Source organism: Herpailurus yagouaroundi, unplaced genomic scaffold (genome assembly GCF_014898765.1).
Source record: "Herpailurus yagouaroundi ecotype Mexico unplaced genomic scaffold, PumYag 222, whole genome shotgun sequence".
NCBI classification, from domain to species: domain Eukaryota; kingdom Metazoa; phylum Chordata; class Mammalia; order Carnivora; family Felidae; genus Herpailurus; species Herpailurus yagouaroundi.
Window position 1 is genome coordinate 15,941,248 of NW_024412453.1, and position 15,014 is coordinate 15,956,261.

The 15,014-nt window shown below is 57.9% G+C and overlaps 2 protein-coding genes across 12 annotated transcripts in view; one reads left to right on the forward strand and one right to left on the reverse strand.

Annotated features, from left to right (window-relative positions):
• The window catches only part of UBALD1 (UBA like domain containing 1), a 7,519-nt gene extending 813 nt beyond the window's left edge, over positions 1-6,706 (forward strand). Inside the window, exons 1-3 of one of the 2 annotated variants that reach the window (XM_040459148.1) lie at positions 7-171; positions 3,139-3,201; positions 3,507-6,706. In XM_040459148.1, coding sequence (XP_040315082.1) covers positions 16-171; positions 3,139-3,201; positions 3,507-3,860 — 573 coding nt within the window. In that variant the 5' untranslated portion in view covers positions 7-15 and the 3' untranslated portion in view covers positions 3,861-6,706. Of the gene's footprint in view, positions 1-6; positions 172-3,138; positions 3,202-3,506 lie in introns of those variants that run through there. The other variant, XM_040459147.1, reaches the window with a different exon arrangement.
• A 3,354-nt stretch (positions 6,707-10,060) lies between these two features.
• CUNH16orf96 (chromosome unknown C16orf96 homolog) overlaps positions 10,061-15,014 on the reverse strand; it is a 52,707-nt gene continuing 47,753 nt past the window's right edge. For 6 of the 10 annotated variants that reach the window (XM_040459127.1, XM_040459125.1, XM_040459130.1 and 3 more), the window contains 3 exons: positions 12,555-12,635; positions 11,586-11,787; positions 10,061-10,232 (listed from right to left, as the gene is read on the reverse strand). In XM_040459127.1, coding sequence (XP_040315061.1) covers positions 10,217-10,232; positions 11,586-11,787; positions 12,555-12,635 — 299 coding nt within the window. In that variant the 3' untranslated portion in view covers positions 10,061-10,216. Of the gene's footprint in view, positions 10,233-11,585; positions 11,788-11,932; positions 12,167-12,554; positions 12,636-15,014 lie in introns of those variants that run through there. The other 4 variants (XM_040459133.1, XR_005785696.1, XM_040459131.1 and 1 more) reach the window with 4 other exon arrangements.

The window sequence follows — 15,014 nt, forward strand, 5'->3', positions numbered from 1 at the left end:
CCCCCGGCGGTCGGGATGCGGGGTCCCCCCTCTTTTGTTCGGGTAACGGCCAGGGCGGGGCGTCGCCGCGGCCCGGACGGACAGTCGGCGGGCGGCCGGAAGGAGGACGCCCCGGGCTGGGGCCGAGTTGGGCGCGCGCCGCCCCCACCTCGGGAGCCGCCTGCTGGGACGGGGAGCTCTGGGGCCCGTGGGCAGAGCCGCCCCGCACGAGTGGGTTTGAGGGTCTGCGTGCCCTGTGGGCAGCTCGGCGGCGCGTGTGTCCACGTACATGTGCATTTGTATTTACGCACGCGCCACGCTACGTGTGGGCATGTCGGCGTGTGTGTAAACACGCAGTCCACCCGGCGCGCGGGTGCGGGCTGTGTGCTCCGTGTACACACACGTCGCCGTTTTGCAGATGGTGCCCACGCGTGTACACACACGAGTGTACGGGTGCTGTGCTGGGAGCCCCACACTACAGCTACGAGTGTGCATCTGTGCACCCCGCCCTAGAGGCGTGTTCGGGTGGCCTCCTCTGTGCTGGCAGATGAATTTACCTGCACAGTGCACGGCGTGGTTTACACGGTTCGGTGGCTTTTCGGTCAGCTGGGTAGGAGGTGGGGCTGCCCCAGTCAGGACCCCACCCACCAGGCCTCCCTGACCCACAGAACACTAGTGCCCACAGCTTGTGCTGCCAAGAAGCCTCCTGGCTTTGCCTAGCTCAACTGCCCCAGAAATAACCCAGGGTGGTATCTAGGGAAGAGGCCAGAGTCCTTGAGCTCCACCCCTCACAGGTGTAAGGTCACAGCTCAGACGGTGTCTGTGCCCTGCCTGCCGGGAGCCTGGTTTCCTGATGGGGAGCCATCCCAGGAAAGGTGTTCGGGCCTGCAGGGGATACACTGAGGACTCTAGGACTCAGCTTCTTCAGAATGGGATGGGGGATCAGAATTCCAGCCCAAAGGTTTGGACAGCCTGGGGAAGCAGTGGCCTATCCAGCCAGGGGAATCTTTGCTCACACCTTTCTACCCGCGCTCTCAGCAGGGACCGCCGACCCTGTGTGGTCTTCACACAACGTGGGAGGTTGCTCTTTCTGGGCAATTCCCTTTCCTCCTCTGGCCTCAGTTTCCTCCCTACCTCCAGCGTGGGAGTTGATCTCTAGAGCCAGTGGCCACTCCCTTGTGCCCACCGCCCCCAGGGCCTGCAGCCCCACCCTGCAGGAAGCTCCCTAAACAGCCTGTTTGTCTCAAGGGCTAGATGTGGCAAAACTTGCAAAACCACATTCACGGCAGTTTGCTTGAGTCCCACATCTGCACACATGGCTCCCTCCCTGCTTGGGGCTGGGCGGGCAGGTGCCTGGTGGAAAGGCCTGGCCTGTCTGGACTCTCAGCCCAGCGCAGGGAGCCTGGCACCAGCTGGGCTGTCACTCAGCACGGGTTGGTGTCGCTCCACCTCACGAATTAAAAGTGTTGCTTTGAGAATTGAAATGCCTGGGGAGACCCTGTCCCCAAGAGGGGCCGGAGCTGCCTGCAGATTTGGTGGCCTCCTGAGGTAGGAGCCATATGCTTCGGGCTCGCGGAGTTTCCGTTTCACATCTGTAAAGTGGGAGATATGGATACTAGGGAGGTTTACTTAAGGTGAAAATGGGTTGTGAACCCCCAAACCTTAGGTCCTTGCGTGAGAGTGAGTTAGGGGCTCCCCAGGGCTACTCTTTCTGTACCCTCCCCCGCAGGCTCACAGTGTTTTTGGGTCACATCTCTGTGATTCAGGTGTTAATGAGGACAGGAGGCTGCTGGGGGAGGGGACCTGTGTGTTTAAGTGGTGGTGCTTTAAGGCAGCAGCGGTGCTGGAATCCTCACTCAAATGGCCTTTGGATTTGCTGTTGGGAAGGAGTAGTTAGGGTGTGTCCCCTGGGGCTCCTGGGTGGGAAGGAGTCCTGAGGAGGCGCTTAGAGACCAGCACCCACCCCAGCCTGTTCCCACACCCTGTCTGGGGACACTGGGGTAGGGCATCTACAGCAGGAAATTCCCAGAAAAATTCATTTGAATGTAAAAAAATAACAAAACCCCAGGGCAAGCCCTGGGAGCCAGCTTGGGTTTCTGGCTGTGTTGGAGGCGGGGGAAGGGATTGGGTCTGGGCTGGGCTGGGGAGGGTGGTGAGCCTGGGGGTGGGGGGGGGGGGACTGGTGATGGAGGGCAGCTGGGGCTGGGGCTGGGCTTGGGCCTGGGCAGGTCCCGGCAGACCCTTCACACACTCCCTCACCCAGCACTTTCCCAAGAGCAGCTGGTTCCCTTATTCTCCTCAGTGCCCCTCCTGCAGGGCCTCAGCCAGGACAGACCAAATGCAGCACCTCCCTCAGGGCTCCTGGAGCCCTCTCTCCCCGGGCCTTTGTCTGACACTCTGCCCCCTCCCGCTCCCCTTCGCACCACCCCAGGTGCCCGACCGCATGTCTGCCATCCCCCTGCTCTGACACCTTAAAAACATTCTGAGGGAGGCTTGGGTGAGGGGGCCAGCGAGTGCAAAACCCAGGCCATCCTACTTAATTCTGGCTCTCAGCTGGAACTGGGGTCTTAAGAGGTTACTGCGGCAAGGGACGGGAATGTGGAAGCCACCTGGTCAGGTCTCCTTGTGGTGCAGTTGGAAACACTGAGGCCCAGGTCATGGCAGGCTCCTGTGGCCAGCCAAGGAGAGGGACAGGTGGGTCACAGACTTCACATCTGGGAACTTTGGCTGTTCCCTGGCTCCTAGATGAGGAGATTGAGGCTCAGATTAGGGAGCTGCCACCCATGGAGTTGGGGACTGTCTGGCTCGAATCTCCCAAGTCAACAGCTGATCTCTGCTAAAGGCCTTTCCCTGTGACACCAGGAAGGGGTGCTGCCTGCTCCCCTCCCGAGGTCACAGTGCAAGCTGGAGGGAGGCAGGCAGTGTGAGGGTCTTCACCGCCTGCCAGACCTGCCTGGGAGCCCGTGGCGCCTCCTTGGGAGGTGGCAGGCGTTGAGTTGTGACAGACACACTGCTTACACTCCCTTCTCTCCCTCGGTAGCCAGGCTCAGGGCCACTCCAAGCCCCAGAGATCCTGGGAACGAGGGCGGCGCAGGTCCATGGAGGGGGTGGGGGTGGGGGGCCGGAGGGTAATTAAGCTTGGGTCCTTTCTTCCCACAGACGGCCCTCAGCGCCTTTTTCCAGGAGACCAACATCCCCTATAGCCACCACCACCACCAGATGGTAAGTGTCCCTCCAGTCCCCGGGGTGCTAGGGGGTGCTCCTGGTACAGGGCAGGGGAAGGAAGCCGCCGTGGCTCTCCGCAGTGGAGAGGCCGCTGGCTCGCACGAGAGGGTCCTACGGGGACATGGCCCGTAGGTCTGGAGCCCCCAGCTAGGGGACTGTCCTACGGAGCCAGATGCATCCAGGGAAGAGGCACAGAAGCTCCCAACGGTGGCTGGGTGTGTGTCTGCTCCTAGGAGGCAGTGGGAGGCCGGGGGCTCCCGGAAAGGGGTGCTCACCCCCCACTCTGTTCTTCCCCCCAACAGATGTGCACTCCTGCCAACACCCCCGCCACGCCCCCCAACTTCCCCGATGCCCTCACCATGTTCTCCCGTCTCAAGGCTTCCGAGAGTTTCCACGGTGGCGGCAGTGGCAGCCCAATGGCCGCCACGGCCACGTCCCCCCCGCCGCACTTTCCCCACGCCGCCACCGGCAGCTTCGCGGCACCCAGCTGGCCAACCGCGGCCTCGCCCCCAGGGGGGCCACAGCACCACCAGCCACAGCAGCCGCCCCTGTGGACTCCGGCACCCCCTTCCCCAGCGTCAGACTGGCCGCCCTTGGCCCCCCAACAGGCCTCCTCAGAACCGAGGGCCCACCCCGCCATGGAGGCCGAGAGATAAGGGAGGCCCCTCCCCCCTCCCGGAGGCCAGGATCCTGTGGGGCGGGGGAGAGGATGTCTCCGCGGGCCCCCTTCACCCTCCTCTGTCTGCACCCCCGTTCCCCGGAGCCCTGGAGGGGAGAGACCGGACCCTGGTGCCAGCACACAGGCCGCCTGCGTGCGAACATGGAGGCGCAGGCCCGCGGCACCCAGCTTGCATGGATGTGGTTCAGTCGTCTTGGTGCTGGTGGACGGAACTTCAGAGAACAAGCAGCCTTCCCCAGAGGACTCGCTCGCCCTGCCCCACCCCAGGGGGCTGCGGAGAATCACCACAGCAGCGGAGACTTGACTGGCTCCTGCCTTGGAGCTCCTTGGGGGCCAGCAGGCCTAGATCCCCACCCTCGGGAATGCAGAGCCTTCTCCGCATGTGTGTGTGTAGCTGTGTATGTATTTATATGTATGTCGCTCCTCAAGACGCAACCTAGTTTACGGGGCAGCTGGACTTTGCATGTTAGAGTGAGCCCCCAAACCCCTTGCCCGCCACCCCTCTCCCCAGGGCCCCGCCCCTCTCTCCCACCCCCTTGTCAGCCAGCCTTGCTGTTCCCTGCAGAGAAAAGAATTGTGGGAAACTCCAGGACTCTTCCCACCCATTCCCCAGCGCTTGCCTGCTGGGGCTGCCTGCATGCCTCCCCCAGAGCCCGGGGGTACCTCACACCCTTTCCCTTCCCCCTTTTAACAAAAGAGAAGAAAAGAGTTCAAACTACCACCGGGCTTTGTGGTCTTGCCTCCTATCCTAAGCTTTGCTGCCAGCTGGCTCCATGTGGAGAGGCAGGGCACTGACAGAGCCCAGACCCCACCCCCACCCCCCCAGTCCTGCCTGGCTCCACACTGCTGCTGTCTCTTGCTGTCTTTTCAACCATAACGTGGCTCTGGAATCTTCCTGCCCATCCAAGGTTCTTCCCAGGAAGTTCATTTCTGGCCAGTGTTCCAGAATCCCAGCCCTCCTGCCCATCCTTCCCCTGTCCGGCTGGACTGATCCTGACCTCCAGGGCTAACAACTCCTTCCAGTCTGCTTGGGTTTCACATAAGGACCTTTTTTTGTGTGTCTTTAGGGCCCCAATGGCTGGCTGCAGGCTGCAGGCTGGACACTCCAAGCCCAACCTCCAGCAAACATGCCTGGTAGGGCAGGGCCCTCCCCTGGGGAGCCGCAGACCACAGCGCCCGTGGTCAGATAGCAGGCTTCTGCGCAGAGCCAGTGGGGGCTCGTGACAGGAACAGGACAAGCCCAGGGCAGAGTCCAACCTGCAACTCAGACCTTTTGTCACTAAGGAGACCGGCAAACCAGGGAGAGCAGATGGGATCCCGGGCTGCTCCTGAGCTGGGCTGGGACAGACACCTGCTCTCACCCCAAGGGAGAAGCCAGGGATGCCCCACTCTGTCCCCTCCCCCTCCCCCCACAGCTGCCCACGCTGGGGGATACGGTTCCCAAGGCAGCCTCAGCCTTGCACCCCTTGTGAGGGACTGGGCTTTGGGGAAGGAGGGAGGCCACGGTCTCTGCCCAATCCTCAGTAGAGGCAGATCTCACTCCCTAACCTAGGATGGCCCACCTGGCGCCCAGCCCCTCAGGTGCCCCCTTCTGCGGATGATGACTGGGTTGGAGAGTGTCTTCTGTTGCAGAAGGTCTCCTGTTTGATGTCTCTGCACTCCTCACCGCAGTCCTGCCCTTGCGCCCAGGGATGAGGATGCTCCTGTGCTGGTGTCGCCACTGCTGCTCCCTGGCCTCCCCAGCTTTGTCTCCACCCTGCTGGACCCTGGACAGGCTCCTGGTTGACTGTACCCTCTGGGTGTCACTGAAGACTGACCACTGGGCCCCCGCCCAAGCTGTTGCTTAGGTCTTGGAGTTGTGTCCTCATCTTGAAACCCACCCTTCTAAGGGCCTTCCTCTTGAAGTCCAGAGGCGGGGGCACAGCTGTTTCTGGGGTGCGTGTGGGGAGGGTAGGGAGGGGCGGGATGGATAAGAGTGAGGACATCTTGGGCCCTCCTGAATCTTCGCTACTGCTGCTGCTCCGTTCTTTTTGATGAGGGAAAATTCTCAGATAACTGCCACACCTCCCTCAAGTGGTGGGAGAAATGCACAGACAAGTATGTGTTTATGGGTTACCTGCTGCGGAGGGGTGAGTGCGCCTGGGCTGCCCCAGGGAATGATGACTGTGTCAGAGGCACCAGAGAGCCAGGGCTCCATCTAGAATTTGCACTCCTGGAGACATAGGAGGCTCTACCCTGGGCGGCTACACAGTCTGGTCCCCAGACCAGCAGCACCACCTGGGAGCTTGTTAGAGGTGCAGGACCTCGAGCTCCACGTTGAGAAATGTTCCTCCACGACATCTCTACTCAGTGCTGATCTCTTGGAGGTGAGGTGCATTTTTCTGTTCCTGGGGGACTGCCATGGGCTGTGCCTGGAGGTTGCAGGTGGTCACCTCAGGCCAGAAAGGACTGGGAGTTCCTGTAGGCCATGGCTTTCCAACCTGGGCACTGTGGACATTTGGGGCTGGCTCACTGTCTGCTGGGGGTGTCTTGTGCCCTGTGGGATATTGACCAGCATTTTGGCCTCTATCCGCTAGACGCCAGCAGCATCTCCCAATTGTGACAACCAAAAACGTCTGTAGACATGGCAGAATGTCTCCTAGACCTGTGGTTCCCATGGTTGGCTGCACAGTAGAGCCTCCTGGGAGCTCCGTAAAAAGACAAACCATAGACTCCCAGACCCCACGGCATCAGAGTCTCGGGGGGGAAGGCTCGACGGTATAATTTTAAACGTTCCCCAGGCTATTGGTTGATCGGCTTGGGAATAAAAATTACTTAATCGTACATGTTGAAAGGGTGAACTTAACAGAGCGTCACAGCTGTTAATAAAACAGCTCTCAGGTGATTGGGATGCGGAGCCTCAGCGCGCCCCCCCTCACAGCAACTGGGAGCCACCAGCCTTGTGACCCCCAAGTTTGTGGGGCGTGAAGGTCCCCTGGGTGCTTGAGACAACTGTTCTGGAGGAGAGCCCAGGAATTTGATTCTCCCCAAGTGCCTCAGCCAAGGTGGGTACCTGGACAGGAGGGGGCAGAGAGCAGGGTTGGAGCTAGGGCCGGGGGCTCTAGTACTTTCCAGCAATGCAGAGGCCCTGCCAGGTGTGCCAGGATCCCCTGGTCTGAACATCCCCCTGGGCAAGGGAAAGGCTGTAAAAGTGGGCCAAACTCAAAGGGAAGCCAGAGGTGGGAACAGAGAACCTGGAACCTTCTTCAACTTTCCCAAGCCTGGAAGCTCAGAAGCAAAGCCGAACGAGTCCGTAACCATCTATTAACATGTTCAAAGTGTAAGTTGGCTGAAAAGCAAAGGTACTGGGTGCATGAGTGGAAGGGAACAGACACAGCCATCATTGACTGTCCACCTTGGCACCTCCTTGGACCTGGCCTTGTCACCTAAAAGCCCAGCGTCTTCTGGGCATGGTCACCCCCTACCTGCCTGCCAGACTTGAGCTCAAATGACTGTTTCCAAAGTTCTGCTCTAAAAAACCCTGTCTGCATCCTTGAAGTTGCTTGAAAGGACAATTTGAGCTCCGAGTATCTCATTCCTGAAGAGTGGACGTGGCAGCACGTGGGATGGTCTAGCCTCCCCAGGTGATGAGCAGTGGGTGCATCTTTCCGGTCTGCCGTTAAAGCACCTGGGCATGCTAATTTGGGGCTTTGCAAACCCATAGTCCCCGGACATGTGCAGCTTGGCTCAAACGATGCTCCATCTCTCTCAGGATGGCCTGCCGACATTTAATCACTGGAGTCTGCACAAAAAGTCTCACTTCTGGCCGATCTTGGAAATAAACAGCTGGCCCGGGTTCCCACGAGGTCACAACGGGCTGAAGCTGACCATCAGAGGGGGGACCCAGCCAGCCTGCCTGTCATCAGTCAGCCCCCTCCACTGGCCACAGACGTGTGTCCAGTTCCTGTCTCCAAATCGGGATCTGGAGGGGATCTTGTTTTTCACCACGAAGAACTTCAGAAGTAAAAGCCCTGCTCCGCGGGGATGGAGGGGGGCACCTGGTAGATGGAGACGCTAAAACGCTTTCTGTGGGCAGGCAGGGCTCCTCCTTGAGACAGCTGAAAAAAGGGGCTTGTTCTTCGGATTCTCTCGGATGAAAGGGATGTTCCCGGGGTTCTCTAAGAACACGTTGTGGCCGGCCTCAGGAAAGCATGCTGTCCCCAAGGCCGGCCCCCCGAGCCCGGCAGTGGGCAGGGCTGCCACGGCCCTGGAGGTCTCTGAGGGGCTTTTACGTCAGGACTCCTCTGAGGACAGATGAGTGCTTTGAGGCTGGTTACTTCCCAGGGCCAGTGCTGGGGAGGCCGCCTGTGCCGGACAAAAGGAGATCTCTTGATGCTAGGTTCTTTGCAATTCCTGCCTTTGGGAAGGTCTCTGGTTGCTTAGCCACAGCTTATGTTTGGGCGATATGTGTTTCATAGGAGCCTTAGGAGAACTCAGCTCCTTTAGGGGAGGGGGGCGCTGGGTCCTCTCAGACCCACTCCCAGGCTGGCCGAGGGCGTGTCGGGGGCACAGCACGAGGTGCTGGGAACCCGATGGCAGCGATCTGCTCTGCTCTCGGGGGCCGTTTCTCCTCTTCTGGGGGATAAGAGCTGCACGTGTTGGTGGGGTCGTTTTCTGTGGATCCTGGGGAAGCCACGAGCAAGATGAGGGGGACTGCGAAAAGAAGCCTTTCTCTGGCGGTTGTGTGTTGGTTTGGTGGTTCTCTGCCTACAGCCCCTAGAACCGCAGTGAGTCGGGGGTCAAGCCAGGGACACCAGTGTGCGCTGATTTTAGTGGAGGAGGTCCCTGCACAGAAGGCCCGCCCTTCCAGCACCTCAGCTCTCCGCTGTTGGCGACTTGCCTTGGGAACCGGCTCTCGTTGGTTGTTTATACCTTAGAGTTATGGAGTTCGTCGTCTTTGGAAGGTAGAAATGTTCAGTGACCCTTTCACCTGCAGCGGTGGGCTGTGGGCCGTGTTGGGGGTGCAGGGTGGTCGTCAGTCAGCATCTCCTTTCCAGCAGCCCCTCAAAGCAGGACCCTCCGCTTGGCAAGAGGCCTCTCTCTCCCCCTCCTGCCCAACTCATTTTGCAGCCCCACACCAGGCCAGCCCGCATGACTGGCACGGTTGGTTCCCTTCCTCCTGGTCCAGCCCGGCACGGCCGCTGCATCCCAGGCCAGGAACCATGTCCCCCTGGCAGAGGAGGAGGCTAAACCCAGGACCTCCTGAGATTCCCACTCTGCTGACCCCATCTTGGTTCTGTCTGCTCCCCAGGCACCTTTCCCAGCTGGCCTGGGGTGGCTACTTCCTGAGCACCTCCCTCCCAGTTCCCTGCAGGCCCCACCCTCTGGGGTTGGAAGAGGGGAGGGGCAAGGATTCTGCCTGCAGCTCCCATCTGGGACCAGACCAAAAGCTGGCTTGTTCCCCCACAACCCCTATGGGGGACAGGACTGTCATCCTCTGGCATCGCTCCCGGCTGGCTGCTGTTGGGTATCCCCACCTTCCAAAACACCAAGGAGCCTGTCGGGGGCAAATGGTTACACAGTGACCTCCTTGGGCCTCACTCCTCAATGCCTGAGCTACAGGAACCAACTCAGGCACGATTCCCTCTGTAAATCTGAGAAATGGCTGGGAAGACAGCTTTGCGGGGGCCAGCGGGGATGGAGAGGAGGCTCTGAGAATCCTGCCTGTGTGGGTGCCTGAGGGTCAGGGCTGCAGGGGACAAGCCTGGCATGGGACGCTTTGCCGGAGTCCGGGCTGCACCTCTCTTTCCTGACGTGGGAGGTGATGGAAGTTGGGGACCTCATACCCGTGAGCAACACCCAAAGAGGACAGCTCCTGGCGGCCGGGCGCTGGAGAGCTGAGGCCTCCCTGAGCAAACCTGGGCCAATCACATCACTACCCCTGCCCCCAGACCTCCGATCTTCCCAGAACACAGGGCTAGGGCAGGCTCAGGACACTTTGCCGTGGTGGGAAATGTGGCAGAGGCAAGAAGCTTTGCTGTTGATTCTCTGCTGGGACTCAGCCAGGGTGGTTCTGGCCAGCGGCTCTGGGAGGTTGACCTTGGGGTGGGGGCCTGAGTAGGGACCAGCAGGTCCACCCACCCACGTGGGGCAGACAAGGCCCCCTCTGCAGGGGGTGCCAGGCCAGTCACCCTCATCCACGGTCAAAAAAGTGAAAGATTTTATTATGGGGAGAACGTGCCAAAAATACTCATCTGTGATACGGGGGTGGGTGCAGGGTCCAGGACTGCACCAGCCGGTGTCCCCCAAGGTGTCTGGGACAGGTAAGTCACCCGGGTCAGGAAAAGCTTGGCCTCATTTAGACACAGTCCTTGGAGAAAGAAAAGAGAAGTCAGGGGCTGGGAGTGGTCACAGGTGAGGAGCTGGGGACACGGCCGGGAGACCATCAGGAAGGGGGTAGGCAGGCAGCATGCCCAGACTCTGATGGCCTCCAGGCCCAGGGCTCCCACTCCATGCCAGCACTCTGGCTCCCCCAGAGCAGACCCCTGGGCAGCTCCCTCCCCCCACTCCCTTGCCCACTCAGCCGCCCTCCCCAGGGCCTCCAGTGCATGGTGGGGTGGGGTGGGGTGGGGTGGGGAGTCATGCCCCAAAACCATACAGGGAGAGACTGTGAAATGTGGAAGACGTGTCAGAAGTATGAAAAGCATAGTGGGCACAACTAGCCAGAGCCATGGAGTGGACGGGGAGAGGAAGAGAAGGGGAGAGGCAAGCCGGGCGTGTACAGTGCTGGCAGGCAGGTGTGCGCCCTCTGCGGTCCCGGGCTGCCCACTAAATTGCCAGACCAGGTCATCATGACCTCCCAGGCTGCTCCTCGCTCCACCAAGAGGATGGGCAGTCACCCCCCGGAAGAAACAGAAGGACGTCAAACAGGCGAGCAGGATTCTGGCCCTGGGGGAAGGGCAGCCCAGGGCCTTCCAGGGGCCTCTGCTCCCAATTCCTCGAGGACTGGCCAAAACGTAAACATCAACAATCAGGTTTTAAAAATATCCAATGCATGACTATAATGACCGGTGGGAAGGATCAGCATGAAATACAAAAGGAGGCACACAGTAATATTTGGCTCCCATGAGAAAAGGGGTCTGGTCAGAAATAATGGCCCCCAAAGAAAACACACGTCGGCAGTAGCTGTACTAGGAACTGATTCTGATAGAATCATTTCAGCAAAATAAAAAAGGAAAGTGATTGTTTTCAAAAGCATGTTAGCTGTTGTATTGAAGACTGGTCAAGGAATTATGTTGGCTCAGTGGAAAATTCAATCTAGAGAGCTGTGTTCTCCACGAAGTGCAGGATAAAAAAAGATTGTGTTGTGTGCGTATGTATAGAGTTAAGGGGTGTCCGAGTCTTGATTTCAGCTCAGGTCATGATCTCGCGGTCATGAGATCAAGCCCCGCGTCAGGCTCTGAGCTGACCGTGGAGCCTGCTTGGGATTCTCTCTCTCTGCCCCGCTTCCTCGCTCACTCTCTGTCTCTCTCTCAAATAAATAAACTTAAAAAAAAAAAAAAAAACAAACAAAAACAGCCACTGAGTCAAAATCAGTCCCTTATGGAGGCCTTTCACTCATGTCCAGGTCCCCTGCACCCTCCTCAGGCTGAGCTCAGGGCCCAGTCTCTGCCAGCAGGGGGAGAGGAGGGATGAAGGGAGGGGTGAGGGACGCAGGGCTCACGGGTTGGCAGGCTGCATGCTGGCTCGGGACTCGAGGCGCAGAGGTCGTGTGTGCCGGGCAGGCCGCGGGACCTGCTGGGGGTCCCCCTGGGATGGCGTCCGTGGTGGCAGCAGGGGCAGGGGCGGCAGCGATGGAGGCCGAGCTGGCATCGGAGGCTGGGAGCCCGAGGTGGCTGAGCACACACTCTTGCGGGGGTGCAGGCCTGAGAGAGGCAGGAGAGACGATGCTGTGTCCCAGCAACAATCATGGGGCAGGTGGGGGGTGGGGGGTGGGGTGGGGTGGGGAGGGGGGCGGCTGGCCTGACGGGTCATACCCATTAAGTAGACAAGACCGGAAGTGCTTTCCCATGGCTCACCCTGTCCCAGACACACCCTAAAGTTCCCCCGGGGATGACTCCAGATAAATGACGCCACAGTCGGATGCTCAAGTGCACATGAACATGGAATCCAGGGTCAGGGTTGCGGTGCCTCAGCTCCGCGCTGTGAGCTGGGAGAGCAGTGCACACCCCCCCAACTGGGCCGAGGACGGCGTGGATGAGAAGGGAGAGAGCGCAGCACAGGCTGTAAAGCATCTGCAGGTACCTGGTACGTGGTGATGGCAATCAGAGGAATCCCCCCAGCCCAGCTCATGGGGCCCCAGGCAGAGAGGCCCAGGATGGTGAATGGGCCCCTCATCCCACCCCTGCAGCTAGGGGACAGACACCTGGTCTCGGCCCCCTGGATGGTGCTTGGCCAGGAAGCCCCGCTGAAGGGTAAACCAGGAGCCCAGGATGGCTTGAAGCCATGGCCAGGGAGCTGGGTGCTTGGCAGGGGGATGGGACACCTGAGGGGACTTCTTGGACCTGGCACACACAGAGCAGGTGAGAGACGGATGAGGTGGGTCAGGAGCACCCCAGGCTGGGACGGGTGAGCCCCAGAGACCCTGCCAGGACCCCAGCTGGGCCAGGGTGTTCGGAGGGCAGGTACTCACAGGGGTAGATGGCACCAAACAAGGCACTCGGGCGTTCACGATCATACAGGCTTCGAGTTGGGGGATGCGGAACCTTCACAGCTTAGAGGAAAAGAAAGAAGACAGAGGAATGGGTGAGGACTCTTGCAGAGTTCCGCCTGACCCCAGACTCCCCACTTGTCCTGCAAAGGCCCTTTCACCGTTTCCCAGACCTGCCCGCCTTCTGCACACACCTGCCCCTCAGCCTCTCTTTCGTGGAAGATCCCTCCTCCCACCCAGAGTTTCTCAAGGCGTAGATGTTCTCCCTGGGGCCAGACCACGGCCATCATGCCCCCACCCCCACCCTCTCATCCCTCACCTTGTGTGTGTGAATTTTTTTTTTTTTTTGAGATAAAATTCACACAACACACAGTAAGTAACCTCTGTGTCCAGTGTGGAGCTCAAAATCACAACCCCGAGATCAAGAGTCACATGCTCCACTGACTGAGCCAGCCAGGCGTCCCACAAAATTAACCATTTAAAGCCAACAATTCAGTGACATTAACGCTCATTCACGATGGTGTGCGACAACCACCTCTAGCTAGTTCCAGAACATTTCATCCCACCAGAAGGAAACCCTGTGCCCATGAAATATTCATTTCCCTTCCTCCCTCCCCCAACCGCTGGCAGGCACGAATCAGCTTCTTGTCTCTGTGATATTCTTGTTCTGGACCTTTCACAGACCAGGGATTGTACAACATTTGGCCTCTAGGATCTGGCTCCGTCCTTCACTTTTGAACCCAACACATCTCCTTCTCCCTATCCAGCCAAGAATCCCCATGACTGGCCACCCAGACCAAAGGCTGCACAAGAAGAGGGACCCTCAGGGTGAGGATGCGGGTGAGGGGAGGGCCCGGGCCTGGCTCTCAGGACGAGTTACAGGCACCAAGCTCCTTCCCACGATGGACACCAGATTGTTCCTTCTGCCTGGACACCTGTGTCCTTCCTGGCTGTCCTGACAATTCCTGCTTCGTGAGCTCACCAGGGACTCCTCCCTGGCCATTCTCTCCCCAACTTCCGTGTTTCATCTTACTCAGTGAACTTTTTATCTATTTATATCCTATGGTCCTTCATGGGGTAAGAACTCTAAGGGGGCAGTAACTTTATTTTGACCACATTGGGTCTCCCCAGTGGTATCTAAAATATGCCTGACACCAAGAAGGGCTCAGGAATGACCAAATGAATGACCAGGGCCGTGTGGCAGCAGGTGTGCTCTGTGGACCTCCCTTTTAAGAAAGAATTCACTTTATACCCTATGTTTTCACTCTTATGTGGATCCTGAGAAACTTAACGGAAGACCACGGGGGAGGGGAAGGAAAAAAAAAAAAAGAGAGGGAGGGAGCCAAACCATAAGACACTCTTAAAAACTGAGAATAAACTGAGGGCTGATGGGGGGGTGGGAGGGAGGGGAAAGTGGGTGATGGGCATTGAGGAGGGCACCTGTTGGGATCAACACTGGGTGTTGTATGAAAACAACTTGACAATAAGTTTATTACTAAAATAAATAAATAGGGGCGCCTGGGTGGCGCAGTCGGTTAAGCGTCCGACTTCAGCCAGGTCACGATCTCGCGGTCCGTGAGTTCGAGCCCCGCGTCGGGCTCTGGGCTGATGGCTCAGAGCCTGGAGCCTGTTTCCAATTCTGTGTCTCCCTCTCTCTCTGCCCCTAGCCCGTTCATGCTCTGTCTCTCTCTGTCCCAAAAATAAATAAACGTTAAAAAAAAAAAATTAAAATAAATAAATAAATAAGAAATAACCCAGGTCAAATAAAAAAAAAAAAAAAAGAAAAAAAAAAGAAAAAAAAAAAAAGAAAGAAAGAAAGAAAGAAAGAAAGAAAGAAAGAAAGGACTCACTTTATAGCAGACTTTCAACAACAGCCAAACCATGGAAAGAGCCCAAATGTCCATCAACTGATGAATTGGTAAAGAAGATGTGGTTTTTCTATACAATGGAATACTACTTGGCAATGAGAAAGAATGAAATCCTTCCATTTGCAGCAATGTGGATGGAACTGGAGGGTCTTATGCTGAGTGAAATTAAGTCAGTCAGAGAAAGACAGATACCATACGTTTTTACTCATATGTGGAACCTGAGAAACTTACCAGAAAACCATGGGGGAAGGGAAGGGGAAAAATAGTTTCAAACAGGGAGGGAGGCAAACTCATAAGAGACTCTTAAATACAGAGAACAAACTGAGAGTTGATGGGAGGGCGTGGCAGGAGAAAGGGGAAAATGGGTGATGGGCATTGAGGAGGGCACTTGTTGGGATGAGCACTGGGTATTGTACGTAAAGCAATGAATCATGGGAACCTACTCTGGAAACCAAGAGCATGCTATACACACTGTATGTTAGCCAACTTGACAATAAATTATATGAAAGAAGGGAGAGAGAGAGAGAGAAGGAAGGAAGGAAGGAAGGAAGGAAGGAAGGAAGGAAGGAAGGAA